This window comes from Corvus kubaryi, unplaced genomic scaffold (assembly GCF_017639235.1).
Source record: "Corvus kubaryi isolate FWS band 111438036 unplaced genomic scaffold, C.kubaryi_AGA036_p1.0 36886, whole genome shotgun sequence".
Taxonomy (NCBI): Eukaryota; Metazoa; Chordata; class Aves; order Passeriformes; family Corvidae; genus Corvus; species Corvus kubaryi.
In genome coordinates, this window is record NW_024580974.1 from 19,752 (window position 1) to 47,550 (window position 27,799).

General features: G+C 38.2%; 1 protein-coding gene across 1 annotated transcript; it reads left to right on the forward strand.

Annotated features, from left to right (window-relative positions):
* Positions 1–6,874: 6,874 nt before the first annotated feature.
* Positions 6,875–27,199, forward strand: CTR9 (CTR9 homolog, Paf1/RNA polymerase II complex component). The gene is made up of 25 exons (XM_042020189.1): positions 6,875–7,004; positions 8,832–8,930; positions 9,682–9,921; positions 10,283–10,400; positions 10,986–11,075; positions 12,348–12,496; positions 14,791–14,898; positions 15,405–15,512; positions 15,635–15,871; positions 16,594–16,683; positions 16,791–16,919; positions 17,024–17,207; positions 17,790–17,878; positions 18,146–18,331; positions 18,512–18,599; positions 18,853–19,001; positions 21,034–21,150; positions 21,311–21,456; positions 22,847–22,918; positions 23,713–23,848; positions 24,274–24,420; positions 24,862–25,019; positions 25,331–25,427; positions 25,749–25,861; positions 26,114–27,199. The coding sequence occupies exons 1-25, from the start codon at positions 6,960–6,962 to the stop codon at positions 26,523–26,525; spliced, it is 3,507 nt and encodes a 1,168-aa protein (XP_041876123.1). The 5' UTR covers positions 6,875–6,959; the 3' UTR covers positions 26,526–27,199.
* The last annotated feature ends 600 nt before the right edge of the window (positions 27,200–27,799 follow it).

The window sequence follows — 27,799 nt, forward strand, 5'->3', positions numbered from 1 at the left end:
AGTGCTAATGTGCAAGCCAGAAAAAACACAACTTGACTTTACTTCGCAGGCTGAGCTTGCAGCTAGGAATGGTTTTATTTATAAACATCCTGAAGCATGGATGGCAATTCCAGCAGCAAGGGCTACAAGGCACTAACAGTACCTGACTGCTTTGGCAAATGAAATCAGCTCAGAACTCCAGGCACACATGCGTGAGAGACAATGATTTCACTCCTTACATTATTCCATCTTACTCAATTTGGAGATGGTAGATATTGTTCTAAGCGCAAATCCCAGAATTTCCAGGCAGTTCACAAGACAGCATTTCTAGTGTAGCAGCTTGCTACTGCTGTGCTTAGATTCCATTAACTACATGGATCAAGAATACTAAAGCCAACATCTCCCAGCATAACCACCATGACTTATCAGGGAATACCAGTTTTAGAAGATGCTGTGAGAAGGGAAAGGAATCCCTGAAAACCTACAGCTGTACTTTTTTTTTCTCTAAGTGTGGTTACCTGCTCCTGGGAAGTTGCATTTTACAGGTACTCAGTTAAATTACTTTTAAATGAATACTTCTTGCTGCTCACACACCACCATTATCCCCTTGCCACATGGCTGTAGACGTTGAACAAGAATATCTACGCAGAGCAATACCTGGAAATAGGCTCCAAATGATCTAGTGAACCATTCCTCAGAGTACCTCTTCCCTTGCTACATGGCTTTAGAAGTTGAGCAAGAACATCTACTCCGAGCAACATGTGGAAATAGGTTCCAAATGATCTAGTGAAACATTCTTTAGAGTACCTCCTTGCATCTTAAAATAACTTTTGCTTCTGGCTGATAACATTTACTGGTTCTCTTCCAATGTGAGGCCTTAATTCAAGAAGATTGCCAGGCTTCTGCTTAGTCCAGAATCAATGGCTCTACTTGCACGGATCAAGTTAATTGCAAACTCACGTGTTGATAGGAGATATGAAAACAGGCTTCAAGCATGGCATCCATCCACATCACTTCTCAAATCACTGAACAAAATGTCCCTGGCCTCCCAAGCAAAATGTGGATATAAACACATCAGGTGCTAGGCAGAAACACAAAACAGACATTTCTTAAATTAATAGCTAGATACACAGTGTGCTATTACACTGGAGTTTTAAAGTAATCTGATTAATGTTTTTCATCCACAATGTAAGATGATAAAAAATAGTTTTGCATTATTAGCAAGATGCATGTTAAGACATGACATAGAATCATTGGCATAAAGGCCAAGTTTTAAAAGTGCACATTTTCTTCCCAGGATGAAATAAATTATATATAATATTCCTACTTTACAACTTGTAATTAGATGCAGTAGAATATTAGTTTCCATCTTGAGTGGGAAAGAAATTATAATTATTATTTTTCTCTCCCATATAAAGATTTATTGTCTTTTCCCTGGATCAGAAGTTATTAGTGTGCCCAGGAAAAATTAATGACTTCTATCTGAAAAGTAAGAGATGTTAATGAAACATTGGGGACGAGCAAAATTAAAAGTAAACACACTGATGAGAACATAAAGTAAACCTTAATAAAGTCCCAGCATCTCTGATAATTAATGCTGTGGTTATGAGTAAACATTAGTTAAGCTATAGCTATGTATTCCAGCAGTGCTTCCAATAAGGTAAAGGAAAACACCCATGAATTCTCAGTTAATGAGTAGGTAAATAGATAGAAGAGTTAGATTACTTACAGTTTATTATTTTAAAGGTATACAAAATATACTGATCAATTAAAAAAAAAAATCTTAAAAGGTTGGGGAGTAAGTTTTTAATAATTTTAAGAGTTTACTCAAAAAACTATTAAAGACAGGTGGGGTCTCCTGTTTATACCTTAAACTTTACCTATTCAGAACATCTACACAGGCAGGACATCCAAAGCATTAATGAATTAAAATATAAATCCTACCCAGGTTATGCAACATCCAGGACATTCATCCTTGTGCTCGTGCAGACTTGGGTTTTTGCTCTCCAGGTTTTCAGGAATGTTAGAAATAGGCTTTATATTTCCAGCAGATTTCTGATTGATGCAAAACAGATTCATATCAACTTTACTGGTTTTTAACTAGATCAGTGGATATTTGCATTCATAGGCTATTGAACAGATCATCCTGATCTCATCTGGCAGGATAGAGCTCTGCCCACAAAAAGCAAGGATGTTGATCTGTTTAAACATTGTCACTTTCAGTGCTTAAATGAAAGTAGAAAGAGTTCTGTAAGAGAAAAAAAATAAAGGAGACATAGAAAAAAAACTAAATTATCAGAGAAAGTATTTTGGATGTTAAATACATTAAAATCAGGGGTTTTTTCTATTTAATTCCTATGTATGGAAGTCAGTATATAGTTTATATTATAAATCACATTAATGAAAAGGATGTTAGAACAACCAGTCACCTCCAGGAAACAGAGAAAGATTTGTTGACATATTCCCAAAAGCTTTCTTCATCTTCAGGCTGGTTCTCAGGCTTCATCCTTCCTGAGAATTTCAGCACAAGTGTTCTCTGTTATTTTTGGAACTGACTTCTGCACTCAAGTCCTTGCTTCTATAATGTATTTTCCCTTCCTTAAGCTTTCTGTTAAAAACTTGGGTTTTAGAGAGCATGCACAGATTTCAGAATGCAAAGAATTGTTTTAATAGGGATATAACACAAAGAAGATCTATTTTAAATAAGATGAAGTTCCTCCCCTACTTTCTAACATTTTCAAAAGTACCATTACACTATCAGAAGACACTGATTTCTACATTTATTCTGTAGTCTCTTCTTTCCATTTTCAGTACACAAGTAACATTATATTGAATAGGGAAAGTATTTTATTCTAAGCATTTTATGAAAAACAACAGTCATTATCAAATGCCAACGTTTTATGGCCAAGTACCTGTCAAAAAACCCTCAAACATTTCCGGTATGCTAATTTTATCAAAAAGACTAGAGGATGATGAAGACACGAGATCTCAATGTTCTTGGGTTAGCTACTAGTATTTCCATTGAAGCATTAATATGATTGAATGTGTTAGAAATGTACCGTTCATTTCAAAGAATGTGGTATCAGAACTCAAAAGTCCTCTTGGAAGAAAGCTTTGGCATGGAATAATCAGTGTAGTCTCCACCCCAAACTTTTGTTCTGTTTCAGTTTTCCTCTGTCAAGTGTGAGCTTTTGTAAACTAAGTATTTCTAAAAGAGAGAGGATACAGAATGGCAAAAATCCTGAAGTCATCATAAGTAAATTAATAAAAAATTAATATCTCTCTCTAGGTGTAACTCTGTTTAAAGTCTTAAAGACACTAATTTTTCTGAGCAAACATTCTATACTAAAAATCACTGATACCTTTGTTCTTTACATTTCAGCACTGCCATGTCATCTGATACCTCTACAGCCTTTTGTGTAATCCTCACTTGTCCTACTAATTGCTGACATGCATTTTAAACCTGTAATGCTGATGCATAATCCCTAAAAACAGCCTTCACCAGGAAGAGAAGGGCAAGGGGGAGAAAAATCGGCCTTTGCCCAGTAACTCTTTGTATATGTGATGCTTATCATCGAAAAAAAATCTATGATTGAACAACTCAGTGTTTATCAATCACATCTTCATGGGACAAGTAACACGTTTGACATGTTGGAAAACACTAAGCCACAGATAAAAAGATTACTCAATAGGAAAATGCAAAGCTATAACCAGAGAAAATACTGAACTCCAGAGTGTGAGTCCAAATCCTCTGTAAACAGTACGCTGGATAGTGACTGTGAATAGGAACCATCCTTGTGCTTGCCAGAAGGTGGCAATAATGATACTGTACTTGCACGGACAAATTTATATTTAGAAAGCTGGGGAGGATTTAAGCATCAAAAAAATTAACTCCATAGAATTGCACTGGTACTGCTAGCTTTTTATGGCACTATTAATTTCCCTCTAGCCCCACAGGGGACAGAACAAAAGTCTCCTGTGCCTTATGGCTGCCTCTCTAGGGTTTTCTAAGAGAACCTCTATGCAGCAAAGCAAACCCATGACTGGACTGTTTCTCTGATTAATTTTTTTAAACCACACTTTTATACCTACTAAATGCACTACAGAGGTGGTAGATGGCCATCTAACTTTTTAGGTTTAGGTGACCATCTAACTCAGGAGAACATAATTATGTTTATCAAATAAATAAGGGAAGCACAATCATTTGAAGAAACATGAACAAAAAGTAGTACCAAAAGTTACTAATCCTTTTATCCAGCATAAAATGCTTCAGCTTTTAGTAGCTATACAAAATATTTCTTGGTCTGCCAAAACACAACACCTTCCAGTGAAACATTAACATAAATTAGAGGAATCATCCATTCTTACAGCTCTGGTTTGTTACACTTCATATTGTTTTGTAGGAAAAGAAAAGCCATAGCATTGCTCAAAATCCATTTAATAGGGCCTACTTCAGCATTCCTTACCAGCAAGACAGAACATCCTAACTCCTTAAAGTAACAAGTTTGATATACACAGCTAACACAGTAGCCTCTGGAACCAGCACAATATTAAACCACCTAACAGGAAAATTTATACTCATTAAACCCATTTTTAGCACTTTTTTAACTAATCAGCCCAGCACTTTACTAAACCTGCTTACTACCTTTTCAATATACACATGTTGTGCTAGGGCCTAGAGTACATCAATAAGTTCTGATGGTGCTGGCCAGCCTCCCCCCTCCAGTGCATTCTACCACTACCCTGCCTACAGCCAAAGTTTTTCTCCTAAAAATCAAATGTAAAGATATTTTGCTACTAATATCCTGCTCTGACCACTCAGCTGTTTCCAACTGGGGCTTGTTTATTTAAGGACATGCACCTGAAGCATAAATGGTAATTTGCTTGGAAAGAGTAGTGGTCGGGTAGGTAGAAGTCTTTTTTTTATTATGTTATTAAAGTAGCTTTGCTAAGCTCAATTTTCATTCCTGGAAAAGGCTTATTATTCCATGTGGTAATGAAGTTTTCAGAGATTGTTTTTTACTGTATATAACATATATGATAAGTGAAAGCTCAATTTGCTGTATCTTTATTTATGTAAGTATTTCTTGTTTAACAAGATCTTCTTAACAATCCAAGTTTAAAAGTAGTAATTTAAATTTACACAGTAATAAAAGCCAATGAAATAAAAAGAAAGGACAGCAGGATAAAACAAGCCTCTTTTCTTGAAATGTCCCTAAGTGCTCATAAAGTGAAAAAAAAATCTCTTTTCACTAGAACAATAATTTACATACTAAAGAGATTCTATATAGCCAATAGTGACTCATTGTTATGAGTGTATATGGGAAAAAAAAGGAGTCTTCCTGCTTTAAACAATATAAAAGCCAATAGTATAGTAATAAAATTTTAAACTATTTAAAATGTGTGTAGCAGGTTTGTACCAGGAAGAAAGAATTGTTTTCCCTCTTTAACTTTGTCTTAATATTCCTTAGGTCTGGCCCTATAAAATCTTTCATTAAAACTAGTTTTCTGTCCATGAGGAAATCTAGTTTTCTACAGACACTGGTGAACAAATACCTCAGGAATAGGCTGCCTTTTCAGTCCAAATAGCTTTGGCATTAACGAAAATATCTAAAAAGTGGCTTATTTCTGAAAAATCAGCCTATAAATCAGAAAATTAGGACTTCCAATTAGGAACTCTATTAATTAGGACCTGGCTTTGCATAACATTGGTTCTGGCATGTTTTTAATGCAAAAAATGCATTCTCCCTCCTATAAATTTCAACATCACTGTGCTTTCATTCCATGTTTCTCTACAAAAGGTATATATGGAACAACTCTACTCAAAGAATAGGAGAAATATTTGTTACAATGCACTGGAGCAGGTAACTCAGTTCAGAATAATTACTGCATAAATAAAAATCTGAAGTTCACATTCAAAATGTTAAATAATTAAAAATGCTACTTATTCTGGCTTCACAAAACAGGCAACACTCCAAGTCATCTAGTCATTACCACTATAATGACACCAACCTCCCATGTCATTATAACACTATAATAGTGTTATAGTAATTCATACTTATTTTTAAAATAAAATTAATTTAATGCCTTATAGTTGTGACTATCAATTAATTCAAAATTGTGTATTCTGTGGGTGATGGCTATAGGACAAAATGATGTTTGCTTTAGGATTTATTAGGCTCTGTAAATAATGTCACAGGTTTTTGTTTGTTTTTTTAATCATCTCAGTAGAAATGTGACAGATCTTTTAGTCCTTTTTTTTCCCTTGGTACAACTGCAAAAATGACCTAGATGGGTCATGGGTTACTGTGCTTGCTGTGTCTGATCCAAATATGCAATGTGTCTGCCATCATAATTGGAAAAACACAATTTAGGAGCCCAATTGTGTAATTCCTTCTTTACTTTGCATCTCCGTGCGGCTGAATCCCTCACACAGCCAAGGCTCCAATGTTATCAGATTCAGTATTTGTCATTAAAAACACTCACCTAACTGGAAAAGAGCTGGCCCAGCTCTGGCTGAAAAATTATAAATACGCATGAACAGTATTCCACCAGCTGAGCTAGTCTGATAATATTAATTTGGATTTACACATTGGTTTCCCACAAATATGGGGAAAATCCGCACGTTTTAACGCGTTTATTTGGAAATCTTTTGATGATTTTGAGATGTCGTGAGGAGAGGCGCCACCTGAGGGAGTCGTGCTCCAAAGACGAGGGAGCACTCAGGCAAATCTACTGCGTACACACAAACACTCAGCGCGGCTTTTTGGTGTTCTAGAGATGTATACGGACGCATTCCTAAGGGTACCTGCGTGATGTGTGTCGGAACGAGGGAGCCCCGCCCTCACACCGCCCCGGGGGCGGGCCCGGCCCGCTCCGCCCCGTTCCCGAGCACGTCCGGGTCGGGCGCTGCCGTGAGGGGAAGTGCGCGCGGCGGCCCCGGCCCGGCGAGTGGCGGGTCCGGCAGCGCTGTGGCCAGGATGTCGCGGGGCTCCATCGAGATCCCGCTCCGGGATACCGACGAGGCGAGTCGGGCGCGGGGAGGCGGCGGGGAGGGGCAGGGAGGGCGATCCGTGCTGGGGCGCGGGCGGTCGCTGCTGCCGCCCGTGGTTGTGCCCCGGGCTCGGGGCGCGAGTGTCGCTCCCAGCCCCCGTGCCGGGGTCACAGGTGCGTGTCCGGCCCCATTCTCGCCGTACTTTGGGGTGTCAGGGTTTTTTGGTGTCCCTCAAGCAGCGCATAGACACAGGCAGGGCAGCGGACCCGCTCTGTAAAGTTATTTCACCGTGGCTCTAGAAACTTTCTTAACTTTCATTTATTTAAGGTGCACTGTCACAAGCCGAGGTTAGAAAGATTCAGGAGAAGCATCTGGAAGTTTGCAGCGTATAACAAAGTTTGACGTTAAATCATTTCGTAGCAGATACTAAATTAATAGCGTAGCTGAGTAAGGTGTTGAAATACACTGCTTACACGTTGAAGAATATTCTCTGTGAACATCCGTATCCCTACTCTTATATATACACACTCATCTCGCACATATATGCATGCATGCATACATATATACCTGTACCCACAGACATTCGTGTATGCACAAATATATATAGGGAAACTAATTTCTATATGGCTGCCACTGAGTTCTTAAGTCTCACAAAGTTACTTTATTCTGTGGAGTTTACATGTTCAAGGGCTTTTTCTTCTGTGACAAATTTCTGTGCTAGGCATCAGCATGAGTAGTGATCTTGGTGCTGCTGTTCAGGCTGGGACTACTTGGATCCCAAACTTTTGAATTAATCACTAAAGAATGCTATAAAATACCTCTCCTCTCTGCCCTGCCCTTTTGTACTCCCATGTTTATTTGCTGTGTTGATAATATCTATTTCTCATTAATAACTATTTTAGTTGGTAGATGAGGGCCATTATTTGTCAAAGAGGAGGTACTGTGCAAGACAAACTCAAAACTAAAATGAGCAATAGCTAAGCAGAAATATTTTTGCTGGTACTCTAAAGTTTTGCATAGTCAAAACTATAAGCCTTTATAAACTGGATTGCTCTAACTCAGCCTATAGAGGAGTCCCAGCATTGGTAATCAGGGTACGACAACTGCGCCTCTTTCTTGCTGTAAAATTAACTTGTAACGCAGATGACTAATTATTAAAGGCAGCATGACTGAGTAAGGTGAACTAACAAGCAGTTAAATTGTGTTCCCAAATACCCCATCTAGGGAGTACCTGTTCCTTTTTACTCATTTTATAGTATCACAAGATTAGATCAACATGGGAGAATAGTACTCACAAAACAATGTTTGAACAATGAAAAGTTGTTGATGTAATTTGCTGGTCATGTCTACAGCTGTGAATATTCAGAAATTTAGCTGCTTCAATAGTCTCTTCATTTCCTAGGGCATAAAGGTGACTTTACAAAATTTCAGGACTCTTGAGATAAGTCTGAGGTGTTGATTTTCTGACATCTGATGACTTGGAAGATTTTGACTCTGAACTAAATCTCTGTCTTAGCTGTAGGAAAAGTTGTAGAAATTCAGCAGTGTGCAGTTAAGTTGATTATTAGCTGATTCTGAGCATGAAGTCCATAGTGAAAGAAGTTGAATTAGGATCTCTGGTTATTCTCCCTGTCTGCTATCCCAAACATTGGGTTGTCTTTTACTCTAAAGAGAGACTGTCGCTTTTGTGATGTACAGAATGCAATACATTATCTCTTCTTTCTCTGTCCATAACCTTGTTAAAACACAAGTAATTATTTATGTTTTGTGCTCTGACATGTCCAGCTTCCTTTGAGCTCAATGATAGACAATGTTTTTAATGCTTTGTGAAAAGATTATCTGTGTTGTTTGGTCCTAGGTTATCGAGCTTGACTTCGATCAGTTGCCCGAGGGTGATGAAGTTATAAGTATACTCAAACAGGAACACACCCAGCTGCACATATGGATTGCCCTAGCGGTCAGTATAGATACAAACTGTATATTTGAGTATTGTATTCACATAAATCATAATTTCCACTTCCTTATTCTCATGACCAGTGATAACTGAATTCTGAACAGGAACCTTATGGGGTCATGCAGTCATTGATGTTTCTGATTGGCATATGCATATTAGGATTTTAATTTCATCTCTTGTTCCTGAAACAATACCTCTTGAGGCTTGCTTTCTAAGGTTATTTTCCCCTCAATCCATAGTTTTCCTGGTTTGTGGCTTTGCTTACGTGCTTCATAAAAACAGAGGGGGCAATATCTCTACTGTGGAAAGTACGGTTAAATTTCAGAAAGTCAAAGAAGTTCAGGTGAAGACCAGTGGATTCTTCACTTATAAATAGCTCAAAAACTTGTGTTTTAAAGTGGTGAGGCACTGGCACAGGTTGTCTTTGGAAGCTGTGGATACCCCACCCCTGGAAGTGTTGAAGGGCAGGTTGGATGGGCCTTTGAGCAACCTGGCCTGGTGGAAGGTGTCCCTGCCCATGGCAGGGGGGTTGGAATGAGATGATCTTCAAGGTCCCTTCCAACCCAGGCCATTCAATGATTCTAGGACAGAAAAATATTTGGCGTTATCAGAATACCTTTCTCTAATTATCCCTACATTTATTTCTGATTTATCACTACATCCTGGAAAAAGAGTTTGTGTGATATCCAAAGCACCAACTTGCTATGTTCTGTACTCACTGGGGTGGTGTCCATTAAAACTGTATGTTTTATAGCTGGAATACTACAAGCAAGGCAAAACAGAAGACTTTGTGAAGCTGCTGGAAGCTGCCCGCATCGATGGCAACCTGGACTACAGAGACCACGAGAAAGATCAGATGACATGTCTGGACACACTGGCAGCCTACTATGTACAGCAGGCTCGGAAGGAGAAGAACAAAGACAACAAGAAGGAGCTCATTACCCAGGCCACCCTGCTGTACACCATGGCTGACAAAATCATCATGTATGATCAGGTAAAACTGACATCTGATCAAAAACCCATTTTTGTAAATTAGTTGTTGTAAAGAAAACAAGTATTGATTCACTAAATGGAAGACAGCAACTGCTCAGGCTTTAAAGTCACATGTAAGCAAAACTTGTATCTGAAATGTGTGTGGTGCCACCAGGAGTAATTATCTCTAGCTTGGCATGCTTGATAGACCTACTTCAGTCAACTTTGGAGGTTGGGAAGGAAGGATTGGTATTCTCTTGCTTGATAAATCTAAGAGAAATAATTTAATTGTAAAAAGCATTATAAGGCACTTAATCTTCCATGAAGTCCAAACTTCCTATTTTGTAAAGATAAATGTATTGCAAATTCTTTTCCTTGTCTAGAATCACTTGTTGGGAAGAGCCTGCTTTTGTCTGCTTGAAGGTGATAAGATGGACCAAGCCGATGCACAATTCCACTTCGTGCTCAACCAGTCTCCAAATAATATTCCTGCCCTTCTTGGTATGAGTTTATGGATATTTGTAAAAACCTGGTCTCTGTGGTTGATTTTGAGAATGAATTATGTGCTTAAGAGTGTGTGTGTAGAGAGAATGTGATCAAGACACACATGCCAGACTAATTCAAATTTGGAAAGTACACATAGGTGGAAGAGCTAGGAAAAGTGTAATGCTAACTGGCATCTTCTGAGGTCCGTGGGCATACATCCAGTCCAGTTATTTATGCTTCCCTGATGATGGCAATGAAGCTGTACACTTTGTTAAGGGTGAAGTTACCACTAGTGAGGCGTTAACAGACTGTAACACTTGAAATTTAAGTTGTTCACTAGTCTTAGTAAGTGTCTTTCCTCTGGACCAATAAGGAATTAAGTTTCTGCAGAAAAATATGAAAATGTACATTTCATGTATTTTCATGTTTACTTTTTTCGTATATTTGACATCATCAAAGGTAATAAAAGTTGTTGTTGATTGAATTTTCTGTTAGTTTTTAACTGTAGCTTTTGAAAATGGGCGCAGCACAAGTTTACCAAGTAATACTTGAGCTTCTGGTTTATAACTCTTTGGTTTTATTCCTGGTATGTTCTAATAGGTAAGGCATGCATTTCTTTTAACAAGAAGGATTATCGAGGAGCCCTTGCCTACTACAAGAAAGCACTGCGTACCAATCCAGGCTGCCCAGGTAAGACAGACAGTATCTGCTACTGGAAGTATTTGTTCTGCTTGCAAACTAACTCAGGTCTTCCTAATTCAAATTCAGTGGGCATTTTTGTGGTCTATATCTATCAAAAGAACCCCAGCCCTCATTATAGGGAGATTTAGGCATTCATTGACTTGAAATATTTCTTAATTGTTAGAGAAGGAAGTTGTGTTTAGGAAAATACTGTTCTATTTTTCAAAGCATTAGCCTTTAAAGAGATACTGGAAAATGAGAATTTGTGTGTAAGAGAAATTAAAGTTGTATGGGGAGGGAGGGAACTGTTCAAGGCTCTTGCAGAATTTCTCTCTCTCTGAGCTCTTGGAATAAGGCTTCAGAAATGACGTAGCAATAATGAAACAAGACCTAAAAAGTAGAATTCTACCTGTAGTGCACAATGTGAATGTTCCTGGTGTTGTATTATTTTCTCTATGCAAAAATCTTGGAAAGCAATTGCTAATGGCTGTAAAAGTGGTACATGGGATATAAATACATTAATTCCAGGTATTTACATTACGATCATAAATTCTTGGAAGTCTTATGAGAGATGTGATACATTTTGCCATAATCTTTCTGAAAAAAGGTTTATGTGTGTTCTATGGTCTGCTTTACCGTAGGAATGAATGCTACAAAAGCCTTACTTTTCAACAAACATCTTTCCTTTGCTCCCTGCTTTTTTACAGACACAGATTTGAAACTGTTGTTTATAAATTCTCTGTACTCTTAGATCACGAGCACACCAGAAGGGCAATATGATATGAATTTTCTGTATTAGTCCATATGTACGTGGTCGTGGAAGTTGGAGGATGATAAACAGCATGTGAATCAGTTGATCATTTGAGGAGAAATGCCAGCTAACTTGTTTATGCATCTGTGTTTTCTGAAGGCCTGTTAGTTTGGGGTGAACTTAACCTGCCTGAGAAATTTCCAACCCTTCCATCTGGCAATTTTTTAATGCTTTTCTCTATTGTTTTCTAATACATTCCCATAAAAATAAGTTTTTATTTGTTTGGCAGTGGAGTCTGTGGGAGATAGATCAGTGTTCTGGGGTTTATGAAGAAATAAAGTCTTACTAATGCATTCACGTTCATTTTGTGGTCAGCCAAGCATGGGCTGCTGCCTTGAAAAACAGCAAATTGTTAAATGGCTTTAGAGGCTTTAGGAAACTATTAAAAATTCTGCTTTCACTCCAGGCTGTGAAAAAAAGGCAAAAAGTTGAAACTTTGGGGTTCTGAATGGTGTCATGTTGTTCTCTAGCTGAGGTTCGACTGGGAATGGGCCACTGCTTCGTGAAACTGAACAAGCTGGAAAAAGCTCGCTTGGCCTTCAGCAGGGCTCTGGAGCTGAATTCCAAATGCGTCGGGGCCTTGGTTGGACTGGCTGTTCTGGAACTCAATAATAAGGAGGTGGGTCTGACTTAGCAAGAATCCACGCTCAGTTTACTTTCTTCTAGCTAAAAAAGCTAAACTTTTATCCTTTCAAAGATAGTCTAGTTTTAAAATGGGTAATAACTTTTATAGTTAAATAATTTTAAGTCTGTGCTACTATTGAATGATATTACAGATACATGCTTGTGGTGTGAGCAGCACACTCTGAATACCTTTCTTCTGTTGTTAAAAATACTCAGTTCTGTTATTTACAGAGGAGTTAGGTACAGAAAAACAGTGCTAGGTTAACTACTTTACTTAAAATAATAAAAATCCATGGTGAGATATGTGAAGGAAGGTCAAGGTATAAGACACAGTCCCAGGAGGTTAGAACAAGTTTTTTAAAAGTTTAGGAGTTAAGAACAAGTTTTCAAACAAGTTTCAAAGTTATATTCAGGCATGCATGCTGCATGGTAAACCCAAGAGTAGGCAAGAAGAAATTTTAACTGGGCTGATAAAACTACAATTAAGTGGTGATCCACTTTTCTAGATGATGTATCACTAGAAAAATACATATGAAAATATAGCTTAGTTGGGATCATAACTTCCTTAGCATGGATTAACCATCTCAGATATTATCAGTGGAGGATGAGACCTTTAAGTGTTCAAAAATTAAATTTTTACATAATTGTATGCGGTCAAAATTTAGTGTGTTGTGATCTATAGTTCCCTAGAAAGATTTTTTTGTTAGCACAGAATGTCTGAAAAATTCTTGGATTACTACTTCATGGGGAAAAAAAAATAACTGTTAAGACTTCCATGAAGAAACTAAAAAAAGTGGGCATAAGATGTTTTTTTGTAAAACTACAGAGAGAGTCAAAAATACTCTAAAGTCAAATTTTAATAAATTCCACGGATGAGAAATTGATGAAATCTGGTATCTTCCTTTTTCTTTTCCTGAAGATCTTTTAACTGAAGTCAAGGGATGAGCCCACGCGCCTGAAGCTTCAAAAAGCTGTGATTGAAAGCTGAGCTGCTCAAAGATGTTTTGTGTTCTTTCTAAGAAATACATCATCTGTGCTTTACTTTAAACTGTTTTCACAGCTTTTACTTCCAAGTTAGGATAACACTGAAGAGTTGACACAGGGAGGGAAGAACACTGGGGAAAAGAGTCTCTCTGAGTATCAAACTAATTGGCATCTTTTCTGTGCTTAAATATTTCTAATGTTTCTTCCTCCTAGAAGATGTTATGATGTCAGATCAGGGTTGAGATCACACTGTACTTGCTGAGGTCTGTCTGATCTCAGGTTTTCTTTTATGAAAGCACTTAGGAGCTTTGGGACCTCTATCCCTCTACTGAATTTGGTTGAAGTTGGACATGAGACTCAGATTATTGGAGAACTTGGACAAATGCATAGTGTGATTGTTAAAACACATTTACCTTTGAAAATTAAGGCAGGAATGATTCAATATCTCCTAATCCAGGTATATTGTTATGCTAGGCCTGGAAAGATTGTACCTGTTCAAATAGAAGTTGGTTTTTTAGCTGCCTTCATGTTATGTTTTAACCTCTTGAAACCTAATCTGTTCAATAAGACAGCTTTCTGTTCATCGTAATTACAAAGTAAAGCACAGATGTTAGATGGTTTCTAGATACCATTTTTGGTGTTTCTGTTCAGAAATAAGTACAGATTAAGCTGACATGCTTGTTATACAGGTCTCATGGGTGTCCTAAATAAAGAGCAATTATTTTACTTGATTGGAACTTGTAGGTAAGTCACATTTTTACCTATGGGAAGCTTTCTTTAAAGTGTAAAGTTTCTTTACGAAAGAGTTAAGTTGGTGCAATGATGTTCTTACATAAGCACTGCAAACTTCTATCATTTTTTAAAATGACATCTGAAGTTGTTGTTCAGAATTTGAACATGAAAATATCTTCATTCCACTGCTGAATGAATTGGGTAGAACATCATAACCTAAACCAAACAAGCACTGGGGACACTGAACAATAGAAGGAACAGAAGGAGGGCCGTCAGGCTGTGAATGTGACTTGGCAAAGGACATCAAGACTAAGTCTTTGGGGTTTTTTTGCTTTTTTTTTTTCCCTAGAAAGTCCTGCTCTGCTCTTTTCCATCCCTGTGTGGTAGCTTCATTTCCTATTTCCCGCCTGTATGCTGCAGGAAGAAAGCTGGTAGCTGAACTTAGTTTTTTCTGTGAGCTCAGTGTGGTGTTGTCAGAAATCCTGCAGGAGCCTAGACTGAAAAATGGTTTTGAAAATAGTAATAAGATACAGATACTGAGGTGTGGCTGATACCTGTCAATGTTTCGTTTAGGCTGATTCCATCAAGAATGGTGTTCAACTCCTCTCTAGGGCTTACACAATTGATCCCAGTAATCCAATGGTGTTGAATCACTTGGCTAATCACTTCTTTTTCAAGAAGGTAAGAGATCTCTGAAGTTTTACAGTTAAGTACTTGATAAATTCTGAACAGCAAGAATTCTGGTGTTAGATTCAAACTCATTTCATCGGGTGCCTAATATCTGTTAATCTAGATGGACAAGTGTGAGGTTTTTGGCCTGAATTTTGTATAAACCTTTGTCAAGAAAACCAAGAAAAGGTACACTTACTTCTCAACTCAAAGTCACCTTTGTGCCCTGAAGGGGTTTTGAGTTTTTGATGTTTGGGATTTTTTTTTTTTTTGGTTGGTTGGTTGGTTAGTTTGGTTTGGGGTGTTTGTTTGTTTGTCTCCTCACTCTCCCATGCTTTTAAATATGAAATAGAGAAAATAATAGTAACAGCTAAAACTAAATCTGTTGTTATTTAGTCAGTGCCGTGACTAAAGCTTTGTTATATTTTCCAGCTATCCATGTTTAAATCATAAATCACTTGACCATAATAAAGTGAAGAAGGAAGTTGATTTCATTTAACTTCCTTTTTTTTTTTCAGGACTATGGTAAAGTACAACACTTGGCTCTTCATGCTTTCCATAACACAGAAGTGGAAGCGATGCAGGCAGAGAGCTGTTATCAGCTGGCAAGGTCTTTTCACGTGCAGGTAGGGCAGTTTTTAAAAGTCCTCTTTGAGCTCACACTTTAAAAAAGTCTCTGTTATAAAAGGTCATGCAAACGTTGCCTTTAAAAACACTGACTGTTCTTCATTTAATTCCTTTTAATTAGGAAGATTATGATCAAGCTTTCCAGTATTATTACCAGGCCACTCAGTTTGCCTCATCTTCTTTCGTACTTCCATTTTTTGGATTGGGTCAAATGTACATTTATCGAGGGGACAAAGAGAATGCTTCACAATGCTTTGAAAAAGTTTTGAAAGCCTATCCTAACAATTATGAGACTATGAAAATCCTTGGATCTCTTTATGCAGCTTCAGAAGATCAGGAGAAACGGGATATTGCAAAGGTGAGTTTTCCTTCTGCCAGCATCATGTATTTACATGCAAGAGTAGAAATCAGACTTGAAATCAGACTGTTCCTTAAGTTAAAAAAAACTCAGGGTTAGGCAGCTGTAGATATGGAATATTTCATATGGGTTGTCATGAGGGATCTTCCTGTCTATGAAGAGTCACAACTTTTGGACAGTACTGAGACGACGCTGAACTCTAGGTAAAGCATGTCCAGGAATTTAGAGAAGCTCCAGCCTCATGTCTCTATTTAGTACATGAAGAGGGCAGAATTCTTCCCATATATATATAAAATTCTCTGAAGATGGGAAGTCAGCTCATGATTTCCTGAAGACAGCAAATAAGCTGATGATTTCCAGAAAACACTTGTCTTGGCTTATCTGGAAGGACTGTTATGCTTTTTTAAAATGAAAAGTGTTTTAAACCTAATGTTGGGTAAATAAATTCAAAGTATATTACACATCACTTCTCTAGTTTCTCATATTGGTGTAATAGTTTTTGCTTCTGAGACTGGAAGCAGGTTTTTTCTTCTACAGAAAAAGAGAATAATGAAGGAAGGAAACTAATGCAGATTTATTACTGTGCAGATGTTTAGGACATTTGTTTCTGCAGTATGGTGTATCTTTCTAGAGATAAGGTTAATGCCTTCACTCTTATTTCCATTTTTTTAAGAAGGCTGTATGTCTTTGAAGTGGCATAATTATTTTCTGCTGTTTTTCAGGGGCATTTAAAGAAAGTCACAGAGCAGTATCCTGATGATGTAGAGGCATGGATTGAGCTAGCCCAAATTCTAGAGCAGACTGATATACAGGTATTATTAATACACGCTTGGTGAATTATAAATGTGCTTTTCATAAGAGCTTTTAGAGGTCATGGTCTTCTTTCTTTCATCCACTTTCTGTTTGTTTCTTTCCAAAGGGTGCTCTGTCAGCCTATGGAACAGCCACACGCATTCTGCAGGAGAAAGTACAGGCTGATGTCCCTCCAGAGATCCTGAATAATGTGGGTGCTCTGCACTTCAGGCTGGGAAACCTAGGAGAAGCAAAGGTATGCAGTTACTCACAGTTTAAATGGAGTTTCTTGATCAAACAGAAGTTTTTCTTTGAGAATATTTTGGAGTGCTTCATTCCTCTTTTCTTTCTGTACTTCAGAAATACTTTTTGGCGTCGCTGGATCGTGCAAAAGCAGAGGCTGAGCACGATGAGCATTACTACAATGCCATCTCTGTGACAACATCCTACAACCTTGCCAGGCTCTATGAGGCCATGTGTGAATTTCATGAAGCGGAAAAGCTCTATAAAAACATTTTGAGAGAACATCCAAATTACGTTGATTGTAAGAAACATTCGGTGTTTCAGTTCCACAGTCGTCCTTACAATACCAACAATCTTCTGGTTGACAGTGTCTTCTGCTCTCCTTATGTCTGTCTTCCCTTGTTTTCATAGTAGTTTTGGGGCTGACCTGTGCTATTTGCCACAAGCTGCAGCACACATCATGCCCCAGCCTCATCTGTAGCCTTTTCCCTGCTTGTTTTCCATTGTCACCTGCTGATACCTTCCCAAAGCTTGTGGAGATGGGAGAGCTATCTAAAGTGGAAGGAGGAGAATTATGTAACTGATGGATCCTTATTTCTTTGTGTTTTTTCAGTTGTTCTTAACTTATGAAGCCAGTTGAACACATCTACAATACTTTAACTATTCAAAACCTGCAGTTTTTGTATGGCCATTGTGGGTGCAAGTTCCTCTTCACATATTTCTCGTTGTGAATAGAATATGAAAGGTGTCTTAGTGTTTCCTGTCTTCAGCTGGTCAAGAGAAGGATTGCTTTTGAAATTCATACATGGACAATATTTTCTTTGTTCAAGATGACTTTAACCAGTTCCCTGATTTTTATTTTATTTTCTATTTTTATTTTCAGGCTATTTGCGCTTGGGAGCTATGGCCAGGGATAAAGGGAATTTTTATGAGGCTTCTGATTGGTTTAAAGAAGCACTTCAAATAAATCAGGTTTGTAACCCTTAAGTGTTTAACATTAAAACACTCTAAATAATAAGTTAACTTCAATTTTAATTTTCCTTTTTTTTGTATTTTTATTTTGTTTGTTCACATAAACTAGGGAAAGAAGAGAGATCTGCCAGATCTGCTCTCTGTGTTTTGTTTGTTTGGGGTTCTTTTGAATATGGAATTATATTTAAGAGGAGTAACATTTATACTTGGAAAAGTAACTTTGAAAAGGAAAAGTGCATTTGTAACTTACAGTGAATTTTTATTTAGGACCATCCAGATGCTTGGTCTCTGATTGGCAATCTTCATTTGGCTAAACAAGAGTGGGGTCCAGGACAGAAGAAATTTGAAAGAATATTGAAGCAGCCCTCCACACAAAATGATACTTATTCCATGCTGGCTCTTGGCAACGTCTGGTTGCAGACTCTCCATCAACCCACAAGAGACAGAGAAAAGGTAATGGGCATCTCTCTGCCCTATGTGTGGGTTTGTTTGTCTATTTTTTGTATGTTGTTAGCTATTCAGAGCCTCTTCTTCATATCTGTTTAGCATCTTCCAGTTCATAAAACCTCTGTGTAGATCTTTTAATACCCCACTGTAGAAGTGAGTGATGAATTGGGGCATTTCTCTCTGCAGGAGAAACGTCACCAAGACCGTGCATTAGCCATCTACAAGCAAGTCCTCAGAAATGACCCAAAGAATTTGTATGCTGCTAATGGCATAGGTGAATATTAGACTCTAGTTTTCCTTCAGAGGTGATCATATTCTTGTTTCAGAGGTGATCGTATACTTATGTTCCATGCTTTAATATAGAATTGTTTTTCAGGGCCTGAGCACTGTAGAGTGGAGCCCAGGCAATGGCAGCTGTGTCAGTTTTGGAGGGGGCACTTTATTGAGGCAGTATTGAATTTTCTGTGGTAGGAGTGCACAGTGCATGAACCTGGAAGCTCACATTGTACATGTTCCTCTCCCTTCAGGAGCTGTCTTGGCACATAAAGGATATTTCCGTGAAGCTCGTGATGTTTTTGCCCAAGTGAGAGAGGCAACAGCAGATATCAGTGATGTGTGGCTGAATTTGGCACATATCTACGTAGAGCAGAAGCAGTACATCAGTGCTGTGCAGATGGTAACATCTCCACAATGAACTACATCCTGCGTTGGCTTACATGACTTCTAGATGTTTCTCTGTTGTCAGAGCAGCTGGGAAAATTTCTGAGCAGTATTTTAACAAGTTCTAGGTCTATTTTTAATAAGCTGTTGGCTGTCAAGTCTAGATTTAATAACAGACTGCCAAATATGTGTGAGGAGTGACAAAGCACCTATCAACTTTTATACTTTTTTTTGGTAGCGGGGTTAGAATTTTGGTTGTGGAATAAATTATTTGTCAGAGGGGTTTCAGTCAGTGTAGTTACAGTATGTGATTTTACATTCAGATGTTTCCAAAGTAAGTAAATACAATTTGCTGCTGGGAATTTTTTTTTTAATAGCAGCAATTCATATTTTTGTTCTTGTAAATGATCACATGAATAACAAACAGAGCTGTCTTAAAAGCTGACTGGGCCATCATTTCACTCACCACAGTTAAAATCACAAAGTAATTCATGTTGGAAGAAATCTGTTGAGGTCAGCTAGTTTGACCTGACCTGCCCAAGCAAGTGAATGTTCAAGTGTCAACCTATTCTGAGTGAATTGACTCAATTAGCTGATCAAAAGCTTACAAATAAGCTTAAAAACACAGCATATGTTGAACAGGAAGAAACTAAGAACAAACTTGTGTCATTTGAGTCCTTATTGAGGCTCAAAAATGCTTCATTCAGAGCTATTCTGAAGCTTTAGTGGTGCTTAATAAAGAAGTGTTACTGGGCCTTTCTTACATGATCAGGAGCTCAGTAGTCACTGTCCTCCAGTGAACTATTTGTTAGCAAGCTTTGGCAACACAATCACACTCACTCTGTTGTGCTTGAATGGGGTCTGTTGTTTTCTTAGCACTTTGTCTATTTTTATTGACAAAAAGCCTAATGAAAATCTAATTTTAGCAATTGTTTAAGCAGTGAATTACAGTGGGGAAGTGGGTGTCACTTTCACCTATCCATTTGGGAGAAAAAATACTTTACTCATTTGCTGATTTATATAAGAAAAGATGTTATTAGAAATGTGTTTGTTTACTGAAGTGTTTTATTGTTCCCTGGGTTCTGCTATGCAGTCACAGTGTGATACATGATATTGGACTCAAAGGGAGACAAATTGAATTTACTAGCCCAGCTTACTGCAGCCACAATAATTATCCTACTGAGTTCTCTACCCTAAAGCATACAAATCTGAGGCAGGCCTGAGCTAAACACAAAACTCTGATGCTGAAGGTGAGTGAAAACTGGGTGCTCACAGCACAGTGAGATCCAAGAGTAGCAACCTCAGGTGTTACAGTTCAGGGCAGTTTTCTGTACTTGAGCTGGAAATAAAACTTACTTTGTATTCCTTGCTATTTTGGAGACTTAGAAAGGGTGAAGGATTCCTTGAGAAAAGAGTGTCAAACAGTAGGTGTTTGTTACTGAAAAAGATCAATTTGGTAACTTTTAAACCTTTAGTTCTAGACCCACAAAACTTATAGTAACAAGTCTCTTTAGAGAAACTAATACCCCTTTGCATGGCCAAGTTCCTCAGCTGAGTGGACAGAACAAATTTGATGTTGTTGTCATATGGAAAGTCCGGATTTTTTGTTTTAACTAATTGCATCCGATATATGGAATTACTATATTAAATATATTTCAATTGGTAAAACATCTTGTATGAATAAAGAAAAAAGATTTTTTTTTCCCCCTATACTGTGGAGAATATTTGAGTGGTCTTAAAATGAGTCATGTTGGTTGGACTTTGTTGCAGTAGATGGTACTTTAAAAAGTATTCTTTGGTATTTAAGACCTACAGAGCCTTCTGGGCTGCAGCCAGTTTCTAGAAAAAAGCAGGTACCTGCTATGGAGTAGGAGAGAGAGTGTTCTGATCAGTGAAAAGGAGGCACCCATGTAGCATAACACACTTCTTTAAAAAACAAAAGGCATATTAGCAGTCATGCTTTTTAGGAATAGAAACATTTGCTGGAGTTAGCTAACTGAAACAGCAAACCACTATCACCTCTTACTTTGATTTTTTTTTTCTTTCAGTATGAGAACTGCCTCAGAAAGTTCTATAAGCATCAAAACACTGAAGTGTTGTTATATTTGGCCCGGGCACTGTTCAAATGTGGCAAATTGCAGGAATGCAAACAAACTTTGTTAAAGGTATGGATCTGGAACATCATGTATCACAGAATAAAATTACTGTTGGTTAATTTGTGTTTCTTTAAATTTGGTGGTCTGGGATTGAAATGGCAGTGTTTATTCTCTGTATGTCATTTCTGTATCATGTTGTAGCTTCTTTTAAAAACATGTTTTTTTCCAGGCCAGGCATGTGGCTCCAAGTGATACAGTTCTCATGTTTAATGTGGCTTTAGTGCTGCAAAGACTTGCTACCTCTGTCCTGAAAGATGAAAAAAGCAATCTGAAGGAAGTGCTTAATGCTGTGAAAGAACTGGAGCTTGCCCACAGGTAAAGATCATTTATTTCTAATCATTGTAATCTATTTGGTTGTCCCCTTACAGTATATTTGCACAAATCTGATTAGTAGAGCAATCATCTCCTACAAAGCACTGTGTTATTCCAGAGTTTCTAGTAGAAAAACAAAAGATTGAGCCTGACAAAACTCTGTGTTCAGACCTTGCTCCAGAGCCAGTTTTGTTTGACCAGGTGCCAATATGTGTTTCTCAAAGCGTTTCGTTATTGTGGTGACCAAGATGCTCTTCTTCCCAGAAATGCGCAGTTGAAAAAATGTTGACAATTACTCTACAACTTGAATACTATTTCATGACTTCTTTCAAAACAATCTATGGGGCTTAAAAGCAAATCAGTTTATCTTATATAAGCATAATTAATGACTGGCAGTCCCTTAAAACTAATTTCGCCCTGCTTTTGGCAAGTAAAGCCCAAGTACTGTCACAGCTTAAGAACAGAAGCAGTTTCTTAAGTGCATTTGAGATATTTTAGTTCTGTTTAAAAAAACATAATATAAAATTTTGTGCAGACACCAGTGTGATTAATCTGGTTCAGTTGTCACCATCCTTGAACAGAGCTTTCAACCATTTATTCTGCTCCTAGGTATTGCTGGTGTAGCTGGTGCATGCTTTGTGCATTCTTAGCTCTGCTGTTATGTTGAGGATAGAAGTTCTAACTTAAATTTAGTGAGAAGTTTGTTATTTATTGTCTTGAACAAGCTGCATGAATTTATTTTTACCTATTAACTAAAACTTTTGGGAAAATACTCTCCATAGTCTACACCTTGAGCAAGGAATTATTTTATTCATATACACAAGAATTTGAGTCTAGCACGAAAACACTTCATTGGAAATGTGTCTGAGGGTATATGGGAAGAAACTGTGGCAATCTTGAAAGTTAGAAGTAATTGTCTTTTAAATGGGAGAAACTTTCCAAAGCACTGATCATCATAGCTTACTGATCTACTTGGAAGTTTGTTGTATTCACAAGGGCTGGTCCGCTAGGTCAAGGAGGCTGCTCTAGAAGGATTTTTGAAAAACAAGTTTTCCTTCTTTCTCTTATGCTGAATTAAAGCATGTAATCTATGACAGATAAGAAATCAATCTGCTGGGGTCAGCAATGTACTTACTGGTAGGAGCCAGCAAATGAAATCTCAGAACTCTCTTTAGAATTTTTCCTTTCCAGAGTGGCTTTAGAATGTTTTAAATTTGGAGAACTGTGAATGCCCTTTTTAACTGTTGTATTGAAAGGTGGTGGCACAGAGGAAACTGGTTGAGTTTTACAGGTTTGTAATTCAGTACTAAATGCTTTGTTTAAAGGCAAAACTGCAAAAAATATGTAAGTAATGCCATATTTGCTTACTTTAGTTTCTTGTGATTTCCTCCAGGTACTTCAGTTACTTGAGTAAAGTAGGTGATAAGATGAGATTTGACTTGGCACTTGCTGCTACAGAAGCCAGGTAAAGAAAAACCCCCAACTCACAAGCAAATCCTTCGTTCAGATACTAAGTGGAATATTGTTATTTTGTATTAAAACTAGGTTCAAAAATTTCAGCTGTCAGGTTGTTAGAACAGTAGAAATACAAGTGCAGGGTCATTCCCTATTACTGTTCCATTCTTTTCCTGTGTTTCACTTACTGTGCATTCTTGTAAGATTTCCACAGCCCTGTACAAATACCATGTGTTGGCCATCCTGCCCTGTACATCTGAAATGGGTATCAGCGAAGCACTTTGTGCAGAGAAGGAAATTTCAATATTAAAAGAAATGTCATTTTGACATCAGCTAAGAGGGTGTTGAAAGCACCTTGCTCTAATGTTTCATGTGACTTGGACATTTTATGTAACCTTAATTCTTACACAATTGGGTTTTTTGAGCTTAAATTTTGCCCTTTCTGATTAGGTTTGCTAGGGTGTTGTGATTAAATACAAGCTCTTATTAACCCTACTTCTGAACCTGTCCAAATTGGTTGGCACGATTCCTTTTATGTTCATGTGTGGGTTTTCTGTATGTGAATTGGCTGAATTTGAAGTGTGAAGCAGTATGTTCTGAAATGATACATTGCAAGATAAATTAGCTTACTAAACATGCATTAATTTACTCAAAAATCTGCACTGCTCTTCTCTGTGCTATTTCAAGTAGCTTTTTTTCAGTTTATTGGGCATATGAACGTGGTGTAGTGATGCAGGCCCTTTATAAAAGCATTTCTTTTTGTGTTTGCCACCTTGCCTTACCTGAGAACCTTGGATTTTGCAGGCAGTGCTCTGACTTACTGAGCCAGGCCCAGTATCACGTGGCTCGGGCACGCAAGCAGGATGAGGAGGAGAGGGAGCTGCGTGCAAAGCAGGAGCAGGAAAAGGAGCTGCTTCGCCAGAAACTGCTGAAAGAGCAGGTTTTACTCTACTAAATTCTGTTGATTGCATTTTATAAGTGTACTGACACACTGATGACAATATGTGTGCTCCTGCTGCTCTGGGGTGGTCCCTAGTAGCTGTTTTTCTTAGTCATAGTAAGTGCTAGCTGAAAATACTACAGCTAACAGGTGATACTCTTTCTTCCTCATAGCCTCAGAAATAGATTTTTAGCTGTATGATTAAATAAAATAGATGTGTCAGAAGTTTTGCCATCAGACTTTTACCTATTCCACTATGGGCTTGTGGAAAACTTTTTTTTTGCCATGTGCACCTTCTGCTGTGACACAGAGCATCAAAAAGCAATTTTCCAGTCTCCTGACAGCAAATAATTTCTGTGCCCGCTATTATAATCACCGTGATGCTGCAAATACAATGGTAATGGTTGGCTTCCTTGGTGTTTCAGGAAGAGAAGCGCCTGAGAGAAAAAGAGGAGCAGAAGAAACTTCTGGAACAAAGAGCTCAATATGTAGAGAAGACCAAGAATATTCTGATGTTTACTGGTGAAGTAGAAGGATCAAAGGAGAAAAAACGTGGTGGTGGTGGAGGCAGGGTAGAACAGAATTTTTTAATCTCTTTTTCTGTTTGTTTTTTCTTTCCTTTTAAACCTCCTTAATTTTTCCCTTTTGATATCTGGTCTCTTGCAGGAGCACAGGTTTTTAATTTCTAGCTCCTAGGCTCTACTGAGTAAAATTGCACAGTATTAATACTAAAATGTCAGAATTGGAAACTAATACTTAAAAGTTCTGAGCATGGTCGCATCACTAAAATGTGTTCAATTGTTAAAATAACAGAATATTATCTTATCATGTGCCAATCTGGAATCAGTTTCTAAATTATATCCATCTTGTGCCAACTTTGCCATAGTCTCTAGAAGGTTTGTATTGTCATCTCTTCCAAAACATGTTCAGTTAAATTTCTATTTTGAAGTGTTTCCTGGTAGTTTTGTGACTGGGATGTGAATAATATGTTGTGTCGTCTGTGTTTCTTACAGCGTTCCAAAAAAGGAGCAGGGGAGTTTGATGAGTTTGTCAATGATGACAGTGATGAAGATCTGCCCATCTCTAGAAAGAAAAAGAAGAGGAAGGGCAGTGGCAGTGAACAAGATGGGGAAGAAGAGGAGGGTGAGAGGAAGAAGAAGAAAAGGAGGAGGTAGCTGATACTTTAATTAATTAATTATTAATTAATGTTCATTTAATATTAGTCCCTGAGCAATAGTAGGGCTTTTAAGTAAATTCTCTGCAGTCTTTTGTAACAGTTTAAAAACAAACTCTTATCAAGAGGTCACATGATTATTTTTTACTTACACATTACACATGATAAAACTTAAACAACCACTCTGCAAAAGAAGTAGGAGTAACACTTGATGAACTGGGCATTTCTTGAGGCTGGTATTTTTGTATGTTTTAAGGGGTTTTTGCAGTATTATGCTTTATGCCATATAAAATATGTTTCTGTTCAAGACCCCAGAAGGCAGAAGAGGGGAGCGATGATGAAGAACACGAAAACGGCCCACGGCCTAAGAAGCGACGTCCACCCAAAGCAGAGAAGAAGAAGGCTGTAAGTTAAACCCTGAATAACTGCATCACTTTCTAAATATGCATTTGGAGTTCAGCATTACCCTGGTCAAGAGAGATTTATTAGTGTTGAGAATTACAGCAAAACCTCTTGGAGCCAACTGGCCCTAGAGCTTATTTTTATCCTCCTCCCCTATTGCTATTGCTGCTTCAAGGATGAAAAGGATATTTCCAAAGCCATCTAGAATTAAGTGATAGTAAATGGAAAATTTTTTAAAAGCCTGTCTGGTTTTCTGAATGTGTTTCTACGTTTGGGCTGTGTGTGCCACATGATCAAGCAGCCCTTTGTTTTCCCCCTATACAGCCCAAACCAGAACGTCTGCCTCCTTCAATGAAAGGAAAGATCAAATCAAAAGCCATCATTTCATCAAGTGATGATTCTTCTGATGAGGACAAACTCAAAATTGCTGATGATGGGTAAGAACCTTAATTAACTTTGTATGAGCTTAGAGTTTCAATGCATGCCTTCAAGAGAAAATGCAGTTTTAATGAGATAACACAAAGATAATGAGAAGTCTTTCATTGTACTGACAGCATCCCTTCCCAGTGCAAATTAATTCCACTCATTCTTCTAACTCCAGCATTACCCAAATCCTGGTGTCTTGCTTTATTTGTAAGTTAAAGGGAGCACCTTTTAATACCTTTTTCCCCCCTGCTTTTTCCCCACAGACACGCTCGAAATAGCAACAGTGACTCGGACGATGGGGAGCAGCAGCACAGCAAGCGCATTGTTTCTGATAGCGATTCTGATAACAGGAACAAGTCTGGCAGCGAGGCAGGCAGTCCCCGCAGGTGCAGTGCCCGCGCGTCCGACGAGGAGTCTGACAGCGACAGGTCCCCGAGGAAGAGGCGGCGCTCGGAGTCGGAGCAGTCCGACAATGAGTCGGTGCAGTCGGGGAGGAGTCGCGGCTCCGGCGGCTCCGAGAACGAATCGCGCCCGGCTTCGCGCAGCGCCGAGTCCGACAGAGACTCCGAGAGGGGCTCTGACCACGAGGGCTCTGCCAGAGCTTCTGGGAACGAGTCTGAACCAGAGGCATCCAATGATGAGGGCTCTGAAGGAGGCTCAGATGACAGCGATTAGAGCTGAGTTACAGCCCATCTTTTAAAAATGTTCATGTAAATAGATCTCAGTTAGAGGGGAAATAGAATTTTTATATTTGACAACTGTGATTTAAAGAACCTTAATGTTTTAGTAAACTGTTGTGAGACCTTCTTGTGATTCTTTCTATTAGTTACTAATGGATGTTTCTCTAAGTTGGCTTATGGTGTATTTTTAATTTGAAGCCACTGTAGGTACACAGAATCTCTGTCCTGTAGTCAGCACGCCGAGGACGGAATGCATGTTAAAAACTATGGAACATAAAATCTGCTTAGGTGGTTCAGTGTGGCTAAAACTGTGTTCTGTGATTATACATGCATAGATGGATCTTAAAATCCTACCAGATGGGACAAAGAGCTGTGGATATTTATCTTTTTCCTCACTTGGAGTAAAGGTCAGTAGGGAGGTCTTTCTTACTTTCTACTAAAGAATAAATGTGCCACGATGTAACTCTTTTATGTTTTCAAGAGTTTGTTCTTTTGCTTCTGTTTTTGTGTTAAATCAGTTGAAAAGATGCAGATCTTAGAGAAGTTTTATAAACTAGTGATGCAGATGTAGGTGAAATATTTAAATTGGCTGGCAAAGACATTTGGGAGAACTCTGTATTACTTGAGAAAGGTAAAGCTGCAAGTGTCACAATAAAATGTTCTTGCTTATTTGCTTGGAGTGGTTTATTTTACTCCTTAAAAGGTGCAAGCAGAATATCGAGAACACTAAATTTGACAACAGAATCTGTTTTGAGGAGGTGGTCCTAACTGTATTGTACATACATGGCTTTGGGAACTAAGTCCTTTCACATAACGTGTTCAGGAATAACAACGAAAAATTGCTGTGCTGTAGACTAAATCGGATTTCTCTCTGTGGTTCTGAAAAAAATCAGTATTTTGTACCAGTCCAAGGAAATCTTTTTCTTTTTTTCATTGTTTATCAAGCCTGCGTCAAGCATTTGCTAAGAGAAGATTTTGTAGGTCTTGATAGTGTATTGCTACCAGTTCTAATAGACTGTGTGGCCTAAACTGTGTTGCCTTGTTTTTAGGAAGCCTGGATTGTCACTACTGATAGTTCACTTGAAGCACTAACTGAAAGTGAAGTTTCCCATGCTGCTATTTCTGGTTTGCTGTGAGCATGAGCTGTTCTCTCTGTAGATGGGTTTGTTCATGTGTTTATGGGCTGCTGGTAACCATAGCAGACAGCAGAATGCAGAACACTCGAGATGTCTCTCCTTGTGGCTCAGTTTGATATCAAGTTTCTGTCTG

Excerpts from the sequence above, each read along its gene's own strand:
- CTR9 (XM_042020189.1), top strand. The coding sequence starts at position 6,960 with ATGTCGCGGGGCTCCATCGAGATCCCGCTCCGGGATACCGACGAG. Across the intron at positions 18,332-18,511 it reads CCACAAGAGACAGAGAAAAG|GAGAAACGTCACCAAGACCG; the intron begins GTAATGGGCATC and ends TTCTCTCTGCAG. Across the intron at positions 24,421-24,861 it reads GTGGTGGTGGTGGAGGCAGG|CGTTCCAAAAAAGGAGCAGG; the intron begins GTAGAACAGAAT and ends TGTTTCTTACAG.